Source organism: Suillus fuscotomentosus (assembly GCF_016647785.1).
Source record: "Suillus fuscotomentosus strain FC203 chromosome Unknown F5891scaffold_136, whole genome shotgun sequence".
Taxonomy (NCBI): domain Eukaryota; kingdom Fungi; phylum Basidiomycota; class Agaricomycetes; order Boletales; family Suillaceae; genus Suillus; species Suillus fuscotomentosus.
The window spans coordinates 1-18,191 of record NW_024539648.1 but is presented as its reverse complement, the minus strand read 5'-3'; the positions used below and the strand labels follow the sequence as shown (position 1 = coordinate 18,191).

Here is an 18,191-nt window from a genome sequence, read left to right as displayed (position 1 = left end):
TTTCATCATAAAAAAGACAGGCAATACTGCAACATCAGACACCATCCTCACAGGTAGTTCCCAGTCTGCCACTGCAGGTGATGTCATTGCTGCTAGTAGCACCATCATTCCAGTGAAGAACCATAAGGTGGTGTCATCTTTGCTCGGATATGCAGATTACCCCCTGTCAGAAGAGCAAATGAAACAAGCAAATGCAAAGCTACTTTCAAGGAGTTTCTCCGTGTTGACCAAGGGATCATACCACGAGCAGCCGCGGACGAGATCGATGTTGTAGACCATGATGGCGGTGGTGAAGATAGTTGGGACGAGCAAATGATGATAGCATCATTGGGGTTGTCATTTGAGTAGTGTTACATGTGTAATAGACTATTTGTCGACTCAGCCTAAGTTCTGCCATCTGGCAGAACTGGCAGTTTTGCCGGTTCTGCCGGTTCTACCCAGCAAAACAAACTCGAAACAGTCACTGCGGAAACGAGAAAATAGTCCTACCCTATTCCGAGATAGATAAGTTGTATAATCATACCCAAACCTGACGACAACAGTAAACCCCACCCAAAGTCGATGTGCCACAAATTTTGAGAGATCCTGGGAAGGTCACAAATGTAATCAGACCATTTTCTGACTTCGCCTTATCATATTTCCCGACCAATACCTACACCTCGCAAATACCTGTTATTCCATGGCTATTCAGCTCTGCAAATCCAAGATTTCGACATTGGTTTACAGTAGATTTGCAGCAAGGTAAAAATTCGAAATTTTGTTCAAGTCTTCCTTACTTTACTACCACATCAGTAAATCACTAGGCTCTGTACAGAGCTGTACAGTGTCCCAGTTCTACAGCTTGGTCCCTATTTGCCAGCTCACTACAGCAACACCTTACTTTGTGAATAACTGTACACATACTCACAGATCCCTCTAGCAATTCCCAGAAACCCTTAAAAAGTTCCAATTGTTACTGTACAGACTTTCACAGACAACTTTAAAAATGTGGAGCTTTGTACAATAGCGCACAATGATAACCATATATTGCTGTACAGACATTCACAGATAATGTGGAGCTTATATAATAGCGCACAATGATCATATATTGAACCAAATGAATCACATGACAGTCAGAGACATAAAATGATGAAAAAGAAAACCGATGATAGCTAATATTAGTGACTGGTAGACAAGGAGCTCCTTCTAATCAAGCTCTATCTGCAGGTGGATGTGCTTGGATGTGTCGGTGCTGTTGAGTTTGCAAAACTCGGCCCTAGATAAACTAGTTAGTGTCGAATACTATGCAAAGCCTCATATCCATACCATCCTGCTTCCGCCCACTCGCGAAGCCGCTGCACCAATTTTGGGCCATGATAAGGGTCGTTCATAATGTCTTCGAGTAGTCTCAACATTCTGTTGTATATGCACAGGTAATCCTTCGACGAAAAATTGGGGTAAGTCTTCCCGTTCCCGTTTTTTTTGAGACCATCGAAGACACAGTTGAACTAAAAAAGTGTCAGCACATTCCCAGTATTGTTAATATTGAGACGATATCGCTGTAGCGACGAGAGCTAAACAATTTAGTGGTATCTGCTTGCAAAAGATGTCTGGTCGCCTATGAGCGATGCAATAAGACCCTACGTAGAGGAAAAGAATGGCGGCTTCGCGAAGTCCAGGGTGAGCAAAATTTTTAGTCTTCCCCAATTCATCCTTCCCGTCGCGCAAATATTTAGACTTATCCAGCAAGTCTGCAGCAGCTGCTTTGACCCAATTCGCGCGCTCCTGAGTGGAAAGATCGGTCGGCGGGATGAGAGCATATACAGAAGGAGTGATGGCGACAACTATCTTCTTGAGGTCTGACCGCCAAGTTGATAGATCATCGTATAACTAAAAAAAAATGAGACACAAGCTCATGACAAGAAAGATACATACCAGTCTTGCCATATCAGGTTTGCGAGCAGGCCATACATCTGGTGGATGCTGCGAGTCAATACAATATCAAAAGGGAAGTGACGACATACCAGCTTCAACTTGATTACCATCTCCGATTCATTGAACGAGAGAAGCTGAGAGCAACTCTGTGATGGTGGTTGATAAGTCAGGGACAAGTTTCAGGAATGCATTCTCTAGGGTGTGCAGGACACGACACTCTCCCTTCGCTTCCTCGAGAAAGCGCTTCCAGCGGGGACTGTACCAGGCTAGTTGTGTGGACTTGGGACCATCGCCAGGGTCCTTGGATGCTTTGGTTGCCTTCTTCTTTGAACCTGATGTATTGGCCGTTTCGGCACCACGGAGTAGGTCCAGAAGGGCAGGATCAGGAAGGCGAGGACGACCATTTTTCTTATGGTGAAGTTCCAGTACATCAGCTGGCTAGAAGTTATGAAAATGTGAGCTCACTTCAAATATATCAATAAGTCATACCTGGGAGGCACCCGTTTCCGAATCGTCACTGCCTGAAGCATCATCGAACGCCAAAGTCCCAGCTGCTTGATCATCTTCATCCCACGAGTGCTGGAATTCGAAGTCGGTAGGAAGAGCGACGGCAACCCGAGGTTGGGATGGTTGGACTTCCTCCGAAAAACCTGTCACTGATTAATGCCATCGCAGCAACAATGGTCAATCACGTACCAGGATGTGCATTATGGCGTCCTCTAGATTCTCCCCAACCAATTTGTTGGTTTGTACTATCATCGTCTCCATCAGACGTATCCTCACTATCACTCCCCTCCTCGGAAGCGTCTGAACCTTCAGTGTCTGTGTCTTGCGGTCCGAAGTCGCCCTGGTTGATTGACCAAAGTGTGGGATCAAGATTATCATCCGACAGGTTCGCAATAACTGGCTGTGAAAGTACCTGCTGTAACAAATGGTCATTGGTAGGAGCAGCAGGAGGATGACGTTCGAAGGCGTCAGCAACAATGAGATGGGAGTTGTGAGATGCAACATGTTGCTCCTTGGCAGCCTTGGCTGCAGCCACGAATGGATTGTTGAGTGCTTGGAGATCCGGCTCTGTACCAGGAGGAACAACGGGTGGAGAAAATCTGTACCGTTGGCCAACTTCGCGTTGAATGAAAGTGGGCTGGTTGTTCGAGGTCTCAAGGCTCAGGGAAGGAGCAACAATTTTCTTAAGTAGAATTAATACATGAGCGCTTGAGGATTAAAAACTTACCTTAATTTTCTTGGGGCGTGGTCTGGGAACTGTGGTGTTTGAATCCAATGTCTCTGAAGTGGTGTAAGGAGGAGGGGGCTGCTTAATCTGCGCGTCCGATCAGTGTTGTTTCTCGAATCGTTAGGAGCGAATACTTTGGACTGACTCCCACGACCCTTGCAAGGTAACTCTGGAGCAAGAGGATTCACGGGAAAATCTGAATTAAGGGATGTGGTGCCCTTCGGTTGGCTCGTCCACGCAGGAGCATCCAAGATAGCACCTATTTTTTCCAGCTGGGCGCCCCTACCTCCTTTCCCTGCACCTGGACAACCCGAATGTCGAGGCTGAGACTCACCCACATCATTAGTTGATGCCTTAGCATGAGCTTGCGATCGCTTTTCTGAGCCTGCTTGCCCTTCGAGTGCCTTGAGATCAGAGTCCAGAGCTTTGCACTTCGTTCTCTTTTTCTTACTAGGGCTACCGGGCATGGCTGAGAATTGGAGGGATGAGACACCAAGCTGACAGTTTCCAGGTACTCACCTTTAAGTAGTCTAAAAACTCACTCAACCGCTTCAAACACGACTCAATCTCCACCTGCCGGAAAAATATCTTGCACGAGGTGATCCGAGCCTGTGAACAGTGTCATAAGGTGTGCACAAGACTCTTATATAATGGTAAATGGGGATGCAAAAAGTAAAGGATACTTAGGCGAAAGTCGGTCTGAGTCATCTTTCGTCGTTGAAGATGAATGGGTGAGTTTAATGATACGCATAACATAATCGGGACTCAAACTGCCTGAGAAAACTGTTCGGCTAACAAAGTTCAAGTATATGCATCTATTGTAATAGTAGCAGCCAGTCACATCAATGAGTTCGAATGTGAGCTGAGATTGTACATATAGTAGACATACTAGCCGGTTCTCATCCGCTTTGGCTGGGGCAAGGTTTCCATCGTCCAAAGAACCCGACCCCCAAATGCCATGTCATGTTCCATGACCAGTAAATCATTATCAACCACTTCGGACACCTCCTTTCTCTTTCCACCAGGGAGGGCATCAGGGAGTCCACCAGGGAGTGCATCAATGACCTTCCGCGCGAATAGAAGCTCTGGGGAAGGCTCATCCTTTGGAAGGATGTTGAGGTGCTTAGTCAAAAGATCGATGACTTCTTTAAATGTCACTGAATGTGATGGTCCTTTACTCCTAATTAATTTGTACCACTCCTCCGCAAGTGGAAGTAGGTCATGGAAGTAGGAGTGGAATTGCTCCCTGAATTTGTGTGCATGCGGATGGAAAAAGAATGAGGTCTTCTCGTTACCATTCTCCTTGAAGGAGTCGGTGGACCACAGATGCAGTAGCCAATCCCCTTCTGATGGCTTCCGAGGCCCAAGAACACGTTTCACACCAAGTGGACCCCTGTACCCAATACAGATCCAAATGAAGACGTAAAATACTGACTCGAGATCGTCCTGACAGCCGTGCATGATAAGAGGAGGTGCTTGTACACGGGAATGTGAGGCATGCTTCCAACTATTTTGAGACATCGCAGTACCGCCAACAGCTTCAGAGAGCTGGAACAGGAGCGAACGGGACATGAAAGATGCCGTTCCCTGACAGTCAACATCAGCATATTGAGTCTACATAGGTAAATGTGTACTGACCGTCCCCCCGATAGCATATTTTTGGCCTGTAAGAATACGCACAGCGAACTCCCAATCGATTAATGTTCCATGGGATCCATGACCATCGTCCTCGATCATGGAGTTGTTGAGACTGCAGTCTCGGTGGAGAATTCCACATTCTTCAACAGCTATCTGTTGAACTGAAAAACAAGTCAGCAAAAGGAAGAGTGAGCAGAGACTACACTTACTTTTAACGATGTCCCGAATCGCACTAATCAACTCTACTTTCGTCCGGAACATGTGTAAAGGTCGTGCACTGGGCTTCAAGACCAAACGAACATGTGTGCGTGAGGTACCTTTGATACTCTGCCAAATCTTGCCATGATAACTCATCGTTTCATCAACCTCTTGAGGCCCAATCTCAACAAGCCAATGTTCAATTAGTTGAGGAACACCACGGACTCCTTGCATGGCCTGAAGCATCGTAACTTCATTCAAGGCGACATTTTTATCCCCAAGGACCCAATGGTCCTTGATTATGTATTCTTCATTGCCCCTCCTGGCCAAATAACAGACTGTGCCGCGCCCAACAAGCCCCTGGCTAGAAAAGATGAGTTCAAGGATGTCGTATGTGTGGTTGTTGACTAATATCTTTCTGATCGACTGTGAGGGATGCGTACAAAGAGGATCTGTGGGGATTTCTGTCTCGGGGGGGGGGGGGGGTCGGGAGTTACTGTAGCTTTGGTTGTGGAGGCACTCGCTGGTGCATTAGACATTGTGGGGACAGCGCTCTCAATCTGAGGGGGAGCAGTACTCCCACCCTGGAAAACCTCGTCCATTGGAGATTCGACTAAGGATTTGCGTGCTTGATCTAGAGTAGGTGGTTTGTTTGTCGTTGGGCGAGAAAAAGCTGATGGAATTTCGAGCTGGGCAGGCCGAAGTGTTTTCGTAAAGATGAGGATCGAAGGATTGTATCAAAGGCACTCAGGATTGCCGAAGACAAGACAGGATAAGATGTGAAGGTAAAAGTTTGGATCACTGACGATATTGATACCAGGCGTTACAACACCACCTGAGTGGTCATACATGTGTACTTGCAGTTCACGGTACCCGTTGGTGAGGGATAGCAGTAAAACAAATCGCCTCCAAGGCTGACACCTCAAGAGAAGATATGCCTTGCTATCGATGGTTTTTCCGATGGTGCTTTGAGGTGAGTATGGTTGTGACGTCAGCTCGCAAACAGCCTTGATCGTGTCCCACCGAGCTGTCATGTCGTCCAACAGCGCAAGCACTGGAAGCATGAAAGACTTTTTCGGTATGAAAAATATTGACAAAACCCTAGAAAAGGTTTAAATAAATTTCATGATTCTATTGCCTGCAAAATGCTGGTCAAAATTTGAACTTTCTATCTACTTTTGCATGATGCAAAAGATTGATCTTAGTTAAATCTTACTTCACTGTTCATCCACAATATTGTCTCAACACGTAGTTTAACAATTTGAACAATTTTCTTCCAGTACAAATCTAGACAAAGCTTTGACTTTGTGGTGTGATAGCAAATGAAGTTTTGAATAACTTTTGTCAACATTTGTTGAACTGTAAAAGTTGATGTTTTTTTTACCCTTTTGCCAATGTTTTTGTTGCCTAGATATCTTGGATGAAGTTTTTATTATACTTCAGACAATATTCAATGTAGTAATCAAGCTTAGATCATCATTTTGTACCTCACTTTTGTTTACCTTCGTTCAAGATTCAAGTAGACTTTTTATGACACTATTATTTTATATACCAAGCAGTGGAATACATTAACTTTCTTGCGGTTACAAATATTAATCTTACTGTGAATCAAAAGTTTGTTTGGATTTAAAATGCTTTCAGGAGAGAATTTTGTGTCATAACATCAGTTAAATCTTATTAGTATTTTAAGTGTGGTCAGGAGAAGGATTTAAAATAATGTTACTAATCATGAATAACACGGCCACTCGCAGCAGAGCCTGCTTTTCCGAGTTATGTATACTGCTGTAGCGGGAATCAGTTAATTCAGATCCACAGTTGTGCGGAAGGCAATCCCAACTGTGTGGATGCAAATTTGACTAATAACGGATGTCGATCCACATCTGTGCGGATGGCGATCCCAACTATGCGGATGTCGATCCACATCTGTGTGGATGGCGATTTCAACTATGCGGATGGCGATCCTAACTATCCTAACTACTCCAGTCACCTTCTGTCTCCTCCAACCTCTCTTCACGGCGGGACCTTCCCTAACCCACATTTCACATCCTTCAGGGGCGCTACCGGCCATTTCCACAACCGACATAACTGCTTCCAGCTTAGCCAAGTTGCAAAGGTCAATATCCATTGCAGCTTGAATACGCGAACTCACGAAGCATTTGGCACCAGCCAGCATACGGTCCGGACACTGACACATATGAATAAGTATGTGCGGAGCCAATGCCATCGAGGCGAGCAAGTTGGGCTCGCTGTGGAGTGGGGTGGCTGGCACCGAAGGCATGTTAAGATTGTGTTTCTGGGTTGGGCTGCAAAAATGTGGTCCTGATGGGAGGCATATATAGAAGGGCGACTCGGGCGAATGATCAAGGGGAGACGCTCGCTGTAAGGTTAGGTTAGACGTAGGACTTCGTGCAAATACTGATCTGGACAAACTTCGTGTTGATGGGTATGTCTCTGCTCTGGATGCACCCAGTACTGGCCCCGTCGCTCGAGGTGTAGCCTAAAGAGACTTACCGAACGGAGCTGATAAGCAAGGACAAAGATACGTTGAGAAAGATTAACGCACAACTCACTGGATAAGCATGGCTTCATGCAGAGCGGGTAGTGGTACCGCCACTGGTTCAACCATCAGCAGGAGCTATCATGCTTTCATCTCGTGGTGATCGGGGGTCGAGAGCACTGACAGGATCATTATTTCAAAGCTAGTGCAGAAAATACAGCACATACCCGTGAACAATGGGCGATGCAAGGTCAGCAGGCTGTTGAAGGGGGCAGAGATGGTAGCCCAGAGCACGCGGGCTTGGATCTGCAAACGGGTCCTTCGAATGCATTCTGAAGTGTTCATCAGACCATTGTAAAAGAGAACAAGTAGAAAAGACGCACACCAGGCTTGCCTTCCTTTGGTTGAATTCACTGTTCGGACTACTCCAAGTGTACGTGGTACCAATGATCTCCCGCTCGCGAGGCTGGAATGTCGAGCTTGGCTTCCGGCTCGGTTGTTGCTGGGCCATCACCTGCGTAGAAGGGACAGATCAACCCCGAGGATGGGAAATGGTTTTCACTACTTTAGATGCTGCTGGGTGATTGGCAAGTGGGTCGAATTCGGTGGCAGGCGCACGAGCAGGCGCTCCTTGCTTATGCATAGTCCGAGCTCTCGCATTCGTAACACTGCCATCCTTAGTGGCGCTCCCAACGGTCCTCGGATTCGTGACCTAGGTGGATTTTGAGCTCCAGATACGCAAGATCGCATCTCAGTGGAGCTCACTGCCTACCACAATATCCAGCAGATTGTCGAAGTCTGCAGCGACTTTGAGAACTGTGTGGAGCTGATCAGATCAGCACTCATATTTTTCAGGACGAAACACGTCGCGGACGATAAAGTCACGAATACCTACTGATATAGAGCTCGACAGCCTCTCCTGCGCGGTTTGCACCACATGCAAGCACAGACATCAACGCCACCGGCCCACCGCTATGTCTGTACAAGGAGTGGTGGAGCACTGGAGTTTGAAGGGGAATGTACTACTGCTTTGGATGCCATGAATTCTAGCGGAGAATTAGGCTGTTACAAATATTGGTGTACCTATTGTTCACTGTCGGAATTACCTTTGTATTTACCATAATACAAATTAGCTCTCCGCTAGCATGACTGTTATGTGGGAATGACCGGCGGACTATATGCTGAATTGGTTCAGCCCAGTAACTTCACTGCTGCTGTACTTCAAGCTTCAAGTTTTAGCTACCATGCTTGTCGACTCAGCAACTCACTTTATCAGATATAATATTCTATTCATCACCGACAATGGCTCTCTTGTATTTTCAGAGTACTGCGAGTGGGTTTGAAATTGGACTCTCACGAGCTCCTACAGCCTGGGTACGCGAGACCTTGCGAGCATCATCATGTAACAAAGCTATGTATATTTCCAGGCTGTCTCGCCTACAGCTCCAAAGCCACGCAAGATACTACATAGCAATGCATTGCATCCATCCTTCTCAACCCAGTCGCTGGTAACATCAAGCATGGAGGGTGTCCTACAGTAGTTACACGGCCATCTAGCCAAGTCTCAAAAGCTTCTACGGCTACTGCAGCAGCACACTGTCCGTCTGGCCTGCTTCATATTATTTCTCGCTGCATTCCTCTTTCTCTTGGTCGGGTTATCTTTACCAATTATCAAGCAGCACTCTCGACCATCGCCTTGGTGTTGTCTCTTTTACTTCGCTCACACTCAATCACAACAATCGGACTCATAGTCGCCACAATAACAGCAGTTGTCTCGACTGCTGTTTTTGCTGCAAACGTTGCTCTGGTTGTCGGTGTCAAAAACAACGTCAACTCCCTCTTCCCTGGATGCGACTTCGCTGTAAGCTTTGGCAATGGCTTGTGGATGGTACTGGCGGCGGTGCTTTTGGCTTGGATAGCGGTTATCATGCTGTCAGCACAACGATGTTTTTGCTGTAGTGTGAGTCGACGGTAAGTTTATAGGGATTTCTTCGTGACGCCATGATTTTCATTTCATCTGTCGATTAGCCCAAAACCAAAGGCGCCCAGATCAGTTATATCTGAAAAGAACAGTATGGAGAAGGTCTTGTTCTAAAATGGACAATTCTGCCATGTCCGACAAGTCACGAATACAATGTCGATGACCGCGATAATAATTCTACCAATACTCTGTATATATCGACAATTATTGATCGCAGCGGCATTTTAAACAGCATCTGTATAAACATCCCCTGTTGTGAGACCCCCCAGTGTCGGTAATGTGTGAGAGAAGTAACACTACGATCTCTCGCCATGACCCACCACGCCTTTCCGAGATCAAAGAATCTTTTGATTCCCAACGTCGTAAGGGAGAGAATGTTGCCGATTGGCAACATAGAGTCACCCACAAAATGCAAATAGAACTCGATTTGGACGAAAAAATAAGTGTGAAGCTTAAGACTAAAAGATCATCATAAATTTGGGATGGTCGCTAATTCATCTCCCCAAGTTTGATATTCAAAGCCTGGATCTGGAGAGCGCTCATCTTCCCCATCAATTCTCTCTCGAAAAAATCCTTTCTCACACCAGAAGCCCACGACCTCACAACAACCAGGTCCGCTTCGCTGCTGATCCCTAATTCCTCAAACGCGGGGAGGAAGTGGCTAATGTCAGGGTTAACAGTCTTGAGAAAGTTCTCGACAGTAACATTATCGTCATTCGCCACATGAGGTTGTACAAAGTCGTGATCTTCGTAAGGTGGAGGTGGACCGCCGGGAGCGGGTGGCAAGCTCGCACCACGCTATGGCGCAAAAGGATAAGCGGCGGTATTCATTAGCAGTATGGGCGCAGGTACTTTACCTCTGAGACAGAGCTCTTAACACGAGCAGTTTGTGGGGCAGGCCTTAACTTCGTTATCTTGGCTCTGAAGGCGTGACGCTTGGCATACGTTTTCTTGGATAAGTAATGTTCGATGTAGAGCTCGACAGGCCACTGTGCATCGGTGTACTTGGATAGAAATGATGCCAGTTCCTCGCGAGCCTGAGGAGGTTTAGATAGTCCATATAACTTACTGGTAAAAAAATAATAGCTTACCCAGTCCAAATATATTGCCCAGATGTCTGGGACTTGCTCGTGTATGAACCTCTCGCAATCAAGCATCATGACTGCTTGATCGCGGAGAATTTTCTGTTATCGAAGATAAGCAATGCACGATAATGCGCAATCACTATTTACCTTGATTTCTTCGAAGACAGGCTGACTTACGTCCATTGCACGGATGATGTTTTCTTGGGGACCAGATACTAACTTGTGAAATTCCGCAGGCGTCGGTCGTGGTATGGTGCGGTGGCCGTCACCGGCAGCTGATTCGTTACCCTGATGTTGCATCCTGTGTGCACTGCCCAAGGGAGCGGGCTTCATTCCAGTGGAGACCACTTACGAAGACCAGATCAGCAGGGGAGGGGAGAAAGGAAGAGTGTCACTCACTTGCTATCGATGGTGAGTTCAAAGAAGGGTAGAAAGATTTATAATGGAAAGTTACTCGTGGGTACTGGTCCTACTGGATCTTTCCAGCAACCCTACCTTTTTCCGGGCGAAATAAACCGAGAGAACGGGTGATGCACATGCAGGCAGTCACAGATTGTGACTTGGGCGCTGTGCTTTCGTCCCTATCATGGAATTACTTTGAAATACGAACTGTACAGATATATCAGTAAAGCCACGCACCTTTTGGCTCCAGGTAATGTCGTTGTTTTCATACCCATTCATCTCCTCATCATAGCGCAAGGTATGTTGAAAAATAAAAGGGAATCGTCATCGAATTCGAGCCGTCCCCACCTTTCAAAAATTATCCAAAAGTGAGTCTGCAGCGTGTTCGTTCTTGTGCTGAATATGTTTGCGAGATGCCATTCGAGCTGCTATGGGCTTCTTATTCCTACCGACCGCATCAACCAGTCCGCCTGCCCCTGTTGAAGCCAGCATGGCCGAGGCGGTTATCTCCGTAATCCGTCCTGGCCGCTCTATCTCGCTCTATCAAAGACGCTGGCATGAGGATGATGTCGTCAGTCGTGATATTCCTTCTGGGTTTATCGAAATCGTAAAGGTCGGGTGGCAGATGACAGGGCAAGACTGACCTTGCTTTTGTTTTTAATTGGAAAGACGAAAGGGAACGAGCACATTCGAAAAGGTATTTTGGAAGGACAGAGACTGGTCACAATATTAATCGTAGCAAATGTATGAGCGAGGACTATGAATGCGGAAAATGCCGTTGTTGGACGATTCGTGGGTTGGCATATGACCTTGCAAGCAAGGTGACTGTCGGAATTACGTTTGTATCGACTACCTTTGTAACTGTTGCCATAATCGCAGGCAATGTTCTTTGTCTCTATCAAAGAAAACAAAAAATCCTAGGTATAAATGCTACGGACCTATCAAACAGGTTATTCCACAACTATTATGCACCCTCGGAAATTTGGACGCAAACTCAAGCCTTTAGAAGCCAAGAGCCGTCTTGAAGAACAATCATTCGTGGATGAAGGGAGTCCCTGGTTCAACGCCAGTAAGTAAGCCAATTACCTGCAAGGGAATGAGCCGTGACGATCACATCAATTGACAGGCCCCGAGGAAATGCAACAATTAGAAAAAGGAGCATGTGACTCGATAACTGAGCAAGGGTAAGTTGAGTCTCATTGATGTCCAATGTATAATCTAAATAAATCATCACCCTGTGTCACAGGTGCCCATCTTTTCCAATGACTTCAGCTATGCGATACATCGCGGAATTTCTTATCTCTCAGCTTCTCAAGGCCGTAACACTAGGCCTGCTTGTTGTATCGTTCAACTGGAATGGCAGTCTTTTTGGCGCCAGGAGCAGCGATGCAGACCATGACGTGATTCTTGCTCGACTGGAACATCTTCAAACGGCTGCACGCAATCAAATTCCTGTTGGTGTGTCATCTGCCAATTTGGTTTTGATGCAGGACTTCGCACTGGTCAGCTCTGGAGCCTTCTATGTACCGCTTCTTACTTCCAAGTTTGACATTACCCCATCATCCTGGCATGTATGGCGTCAGACAGCAGACCAGCACAAAAGCAATTCTCCCAACCTAGCGTTGACTGCGGATCTTCCAGAAAGCTGTTGGAGACTACCCCAATCGAGGGGTCATCTAGGAATTGGGTTTAAGAGCCCTGTGATCATTACTCATGTTTCAATCGAACATCTTACTCAGTCTAGCAGTTCCCTGCTGGATGCACCCCGGGACATTGTTATTTGGGGCTTCATTGAACACGCTGAAAATCTTCAGCGTTACAGACCTGTTAATCTAGGTGTGGACGATGGACCTCCCCACGCGGTCATTGAAGCATCCCGAAGGCAGAATCCCAGTGGCTCTTTCATCAAGCTTGTGCATGTGGAATACAGCCCCTTTGATCACGAGTCGCCGGTTCAAACATTTCCTGTCTACCAGGACATTCTTCGGTCGGGTTTTGATTTTGGACTGATTGTTGTCGAGATACGGGGGAATTGGGGTGCAATAGAGACTTGCTTATACAGAGTGCGGGTTCACGGAAAAGATATTCGTGACGAATTGTAACTGTACTTAATCATCATCGCAATATGTTCATTTTTACTCCTAAGTTAGTGGTGTCATCCTTGGGAAATATGCATATGTAAACAAACCGCTAATCGACTGTTATCAACTTATGCTTATGCAACACCCTTGACCTTGACGCTCGCTCCCAAACATAGATATTCTAACTTCCGTCATAAGTGCCAGGAGCACGAGCTCTACGTGGTGAGCGACTAAGATCTGCAAACGGATTAACACCACGTTGCATCATCATCAACGACAGACACCACCATACGGTTTGCCATCAACGGGCGGAAGAGTCTCATACCAGAAGATTGACAATCTTTCCGACATCTGCGCCAGCCTTGGGGTCATCCGCATTCGGATTCTCAACAGGCTTGATTCCGGCCTTTTGTCGGCAGCCTCCTTGGCTTTGTCCTTGTCGACAATGCCTGAGTAGTCCTGACGCTTGAGAGGTTTGTCGTAGATGGCAGCCATCAGTTCTACACACTCCCTGTCGCCGCTCGCCGTCCTAACCCCAGGTGTTGAATATCGGGTTCTGCCTGACGCGACATGAACAATAGTTCCCGAAAGAATGACTTAGATGCGGTAAGTTAAAATTATCTTGGCGTACGAGAGTGACAAACCCGTGCTTAGTGCATTTGCTTGTGCACGGGTTCTGAGCCCGGCAAGCTCGGCACACTGGAAATCAAACAAAGAAAATATCAGATCAAAAAAGATTAAAACTGCCGTTGCTGTACTCACGTATAACCAGGCCATTCCGAGCCACCCAATAGCAAAAAATGCGTTAAAGCCGAATAACAGGACTACGCTCACAATCTGCGCTGGTCCATTGTTGATATATCCTAAGATGGCCAAGAGCAGCATCACAAGGTATTGACCGATGGCTCCAATCAGCATAGTCTATCGCATAATAAGCAATAAAAGAGGCAAGAAAATATTCTGTGCCATTGGCAGCAGCGGTAATCCGCGCGTTGACATCAGAGAGACCGAGACGCTGGAATAAGATAGTCTGCGTGATATCAGTATTGCCACAGTAGATCACGTGGTGGTATAGCGTACAGCGTAACTGTTGAAAGCGCATTTTAGATCACGACGGGTCACATCATAGGGCTGGAATACCCACTAGGTAACGAGGTTGATGCCGGTCAGCTGCTGCATCATCTGACATACCACAGCAATGACTGTTCGTCTGAAGTTCTGGCTGCGACCCCCGGTAATGAGTTCACGTAGTGAACCTTGACCAGTAGATGTTTCAACAGCAACAGCCTCACGAATGCCATAGTAGGTGCGCTGAACTTCTGGATCAGGGGGAGGTTTGTCTTCCATTGCAGATATAACGGCCATCGCTTCTGCGTTCCGACCATGGTTTACCAACCTAGGATTATGATCATGACAAGAACTCGCCATTTCGGTGACCCGGGAAGCTTACGTAGCGTGCCAGATCGAATACGTTAGTACAAGTATGCATATTTTCAGGGGGAGAGAACTCACAAATTCGATGCATGTCACCACAATGATTTCAAACACTAACTGCAGTGATATCGGAACTCTCCACTGAGCAGACGACCAATTCACGAAGAATCTGATTTGATCGTTTTCATCGGTCAGTCAAGCCTAACCTGGGTGTGACGCTGAAACATACAGTGCTAAATCAATCCACTAAAGAACCACGTCAGAAAAATGAACGAATGGAAATAACGGCTCGTGTACATAGCTGTAAGACAGCAATCAATTTAACAAGATAAATAAATCCAATAACGTGCTCACGCAATGGCCGCTCCAGCCACAATCAGAGTCCCCTCCATCATAATCCTAGAAAATTTCTGTCAGTCATTCATCGTATTGCATATGAATGGCATACATTCGACCCCTCTTTGCGGAAGGGGAGAGCTCCGCATGATATGTTGGCACTGTCGATGTCTACAAACTTGTTTCAGCAGGACTTTGGAGCCAATAACAAGCACGACTGACAAGCAGACCAGTTCCGCAGCCTGTAAAGATACGAGCAAAAATCAAGTGTGCAAAAGAAAATGCAGTCGTTTGCAGAATTGCCCCTGAGGAATTCAGCTGGTGTTCTTAACGCGATATAATTCACCTACCGATCATCATTATACTGCCTCGTAAAGCAATTGTTCTACGGCGACCGAGCTAATCTCCAACCCAAAGATTGGAAAGAGCACCGAAGAGACAGCCCTACTTCCTGCATTGTATAAGCACAAAAGGTGGCGTACAGATAGTGAAAACATACATAAATGGCAGTTGTGAAGCTGTGAAGAGTTGCATGATTGGGGTGGCTAGCCTCCACTACGACTTCAGGGAAGGTAGCCTCAAACTTTTAGAATGAGATATATATATTCCCATGCAAGCAATAGAATACGTCGTGACCTGATTGCCCGTAATTAGTGACGACATGACACCTTGGTCATACCTGGATCCCAAAATGAGAAGATTTCGATCGAGTTACTTCTGAACGCACCCGAGGAGTGTGAATCCAGTTCCTGCTACAAATGCCACTGCAGCCGTGAGCTTACGACCATGCAACGATGGCGCATGGATAGCGATATCCGCTGGGTCCAAGTCGAATTGTTGGTTTATCTTTGAAGATCGAGATTTATATACTTGGGTGGCTTGCCTTCGAATCTGACAAATGAGCCTCTCTCCACGCTGCTGATGCGACCTCGGGACTTCTGACCATCAAGTGGGGATCAGGATGCAGCTGCGGAGATCAAAATGGTTCTGCCGTTCATGATGGAAGATAAGGTCAACTATCGAATTGTACGGTTCAGATTCGGTGATGCAGAGCGGTGTTGACATCCTGAAGAATCCAAGTATTTTCTATAAGAAGCTCCCAGTTCAGTTGAATATCTGGTGAGATGTGATGAAAGTGTGAAACTTGAAGATGTTACTAAGGGCGACTAGCATTAAAGTTCCGAGGCTCTCGGCGAATCAAGGACACGAGGCAGACGAGAAGTCTTCAATGTACGCGCGAGCTACAATGATGTGGTTAGAAGATGAGAAGGGGTTGATGGTGATCAACTGGATCAGCATGAGAGTAGGCACAGACTGTCAGAAGTACTGACAGCTTACAACAGATAACTTGCTAAATGCTTACCCCGATCTCATGATTGGCACGGTTCACTCTCACAAAATGTCGGCAGGAGAGCCCGCGGTGCCAGACAGAGACAGAAATCTCGACGCTGGACCCTGGTAGATATCAACCGGACTGTGATTCGTCGTTGAACCAGCTCAGAAGTAAAGAAGACGTGAAGAATTTAAAAGTGATATCCATTTGCGATTGGGTACCGTCAGACTTTGCCGGAGGACGTTCCCACCATGCGTATGGACTCTCCTCGAGACGGGTCACAGCAAACAATATTTACTCCCTACTCGGTACCAGCCATATGGAACATAATCTGTGATTTTCATGCCCTCCAGTCCACCAGTAACAAAGCCAAATTCAACAAGTTCATGTACCGTATGAGGATTTACGCAAAGTGATGCTATACCCATGATGGGGACGCTCGAACTTCGTGGACACAATGGCAGAGGCATAGGCGACTGTAACGCTGATATAAGTCAGGCAGACATCCAGTCTAACTCGAGCGTCGAGTGACATTTTCAGTAAATAATGCTGCGAGCTGGCAGCCCACAGACGGCGCAGGAGAGAAGAACAACCGATATTCGACATCAACAAGGGGTCACCTTATGAAATGATATATACGTACATGATGGTGCTGAACTTTATGAACAGCGGACGGGACTGCTGGGTGGGCCTAAGTTTCCCAACGTCATCCTCGCCCATGGTCGTGTGGGTGCATCATGGACTTTGAAACAACGATGGGCATAACTGCGAGAACAGCATGCAGGATACTTGGTCTGTTATGGTAAATTGCATAAGAAATCCAGATCACGGTGTCATGTTTGTGTCGTGCGAGCTAGAGACATGATTTAGTTGTCATGAAGTGAAATCTTCAAGGAAAGCTCCAGTGGCGGGATTTTAGTGCATGTACAGGGCGGGCGGTGGGCAGGCATGCCTTAGATTTTTGACTGATTCACTGTTTGGTCACGGTCTAGATTACTGATATCTAGGATTACAAGAGGCAGTCGTCAGGAATTACCACTGTGCTTCCCATTCCATAATCCAAGACGTCAAGCTTGACATCCGATAATGCTGGAAGAAGACTGTTATTATTGCCAGAAGAAGCACAAGCGCACATATCATGCATGGTATTGACTTGTCCAATCAGATAGAGCATCACAGTCAGACGCAGCCATGCCACTCACCAATTTGTGGGCTACCTGCAGGTTTCATGATGTGCCGGCCTCTCTTAGCTCCTTGGTCTCAAAAAGGCGTATCGATGTCCTTGGGCCAGTTTCAGCAGTACCTGTGGCGATTCTACAAGTGTGCGTTGTAAGATCATAATGTGCCTGAAAAGGGTGCATCAGTTGAGCCCAAAATAGTGTGTAAATCTGGCTCACTGCTAAGGCGCGTACAATGCAATTGCCTAGCGAAAGAAAAGTTTTGGGTTAGAACTGAAACAGCTTGCGTGCAACTTACCATGCAACAGAAATGGAAGCCGTGAGTCATTTTTCACATTCCATACACAGACTGTTCCACTGTCGCTGCCCGCCATCAGTCTAAGACCTTCATCGATCCAGTAAACAGGTAGGATGACATTGTCTCGAATTGTGAAGTGATATGATGTCAACCATATAGCGCCAGGGATCTTGTATACATCAATACCATTATGCTGGTTGAAGATGACGATCCGGGTTTCATCAGGAGACAGGTCAGCATGTCCTCTAGATATTTAAATGAGCTCTTTCCTCATAATTTGATAGTGAACGTACATTAGCGACCGAAGGGGAATGGCCCAGCGTGTTTCACCGGATTCAGGTTCACGACAGCTGGCAACTATTTAGCGAATGTTAAAAATGACAATTTATTAACCCACATGATTCCCTGGTATAAGTAGGTCGCCAGCAAACAACCTGCATCATCACCGGAATGAAGCCAATGCAGCGAAGTCACAAAAGTCGGCTCCTGTGCAGTCAAACTCACGGCTCCTGGAGGGGATAAATCATTAATATGCTGAAGATGATCTTTGAAATAAATAAGTGCCAGAAAATTAACAGGAAA

General features: G+C 46.4%; 6 protein-coding genes across 6 annotated transcripts; 1 reads left to right on the top strand and 5 right to left on the bottom strand.

Moving 5' to 3' along the window:
- Positions 1-996: 996 nt before the first annotated feature.
- Positions 997-3,615, bottom strand: F5891DRAFT_1212751 (uncharacterized protein; the record flags this gene model as incomplete). The annotated part of the gene is made up of 9 exons (XM_041369238.1): positions 997-1,255; positions 1,306-1,487; positions 1,624-1,869; positions 1,915-1,962; positions 2,041-2,352; positions 2,404-2,564; positions 2,611-3,103; positions 3,149-3,235; positions 3,283-3,615. 9 exons carry the CDS (start codon positions 3,613-3,615, stop codon positions 1,186-1,188), a joined length of 1,932 nt encoding a protein of 643 aa, XP_041217860.1. The 3' UTR covers positions 997-1,185.
- Positions 3,616-4,036: 421 nt separating this feature from the next.
- Positions 4,037-6,048, bottom strand: F5891DRAFT_1197933 (uncharacterized protein; the record flags this gene model as incomplete). The annotated part of the gene is made up of 5 exons (XM_041368568.1): positions 4,037-4,735; positions 4,787-4,947; positions 4,996-5,344; positions 5,428-5,673; positions 5,791-6,048. The coding sequence occupies 5 exons, from the start codon at positions 6,046-6,048 to the stop codon at positions 4,037-4,039; spliced, it is 1,713 nt and encodes a 570-aa protein (XP_041217859.1).
- A 739-nt stretch (positions 6,049-6,787) lies between these two features.
- Positions 6,788-8,434, bottom strand: F5891DRAFT_1212748 (uncharacterized protein; the record flags this gene model as incomplete). Its single annotated transcript, XM_041369237.1, has 9 exons — positions 6,788-6,907; positions 6,972-7,287; positions 7,496-7,504; positions 7,555-7,597; positions 7,709-7,800; positions 7,865-7,995; positions 8,047-8,193; positions 8,254-8,297; positions 8,377-8,434. The coding sequence occupies 9 exons, from the start codon at positions 8,432-8,434 to the stop codon at positions 6,788-6,790; spliced, it is 960 nt and encodes a 319-aa protein (XP_041217858.1).
- A 1,467-nt stretch (positions 8,435-9,901) lies between these two features.
- F5891DRAFT_107882 (uncharacterized protein) lies at positions 9,902-11,163 on the bottom strand. The gene is made up of 5 exons (XM_041363412.1): positions 10,947-11,163; positions 10,695-10,894; positions 10,554-10,646; positions 10,320-10,499; positions 9,902-10,260 (listed from the first exon to the last, which is right to left on the bottom strand). Coding segments are annotated over exons 1-5 (783 nt in total). The 5' UTR covers positions 10,948-11,163; the 3' UTR covers positions 9,902-9,951.
- A 1,270-nt stretch (positions 11,164-12,433) lies between these two features.
- Positions 12,434-13,051, top strand: F5891DRAFT_964639 (uncharacterized protein; the record flags this gene model as incomplete). The annotated part of the gene is made up of 1 exon (XM_041376112.1): positions 12,434-13,051. The coding sequence occupies one exon, from the start codon at positions 12,434-12,436 to the stop codon at positions 13,049-13,051; it is 618 nt and encodes a 205-aa protein (XP_041217856.1).
- A 576-nt stretch (positions 13,052-13,627) lies between these two features.
- Positions 13,628-16,561, bottom strand: F5891DRAFT_1131629 (uncharacterized protein; the record flags this gene model as incomplete). Its single annotated transcript, XM_041364691.1, has 15 exons — positions 13,628-13,729; positions 13,793-13,951; positions 14,028-14,060; positions 14,183-14,200; positions 14,222-14,426; positions 14,456-14,475; positions 14,543-14,633; positions 14,819-14,863; positions 14,913-14,971; positions 15,023-15,118; positions 15,212-15,244; positions 15,300-15,383; positions 15,437-15,479; positions 15,528-15,678; positions 16,432-16,561. The coding sequence occupies 15 exons, from the start codon at positions 16,559-16,561 to the stop codon at positions 13,628-13,630; spliced, it is 1,269 nt and encodes a 422-aa protein (XP_041217855.1).
- Between the last annotated feature and the right edge of the window lie 1,630 nt (positions 16,562-18,191).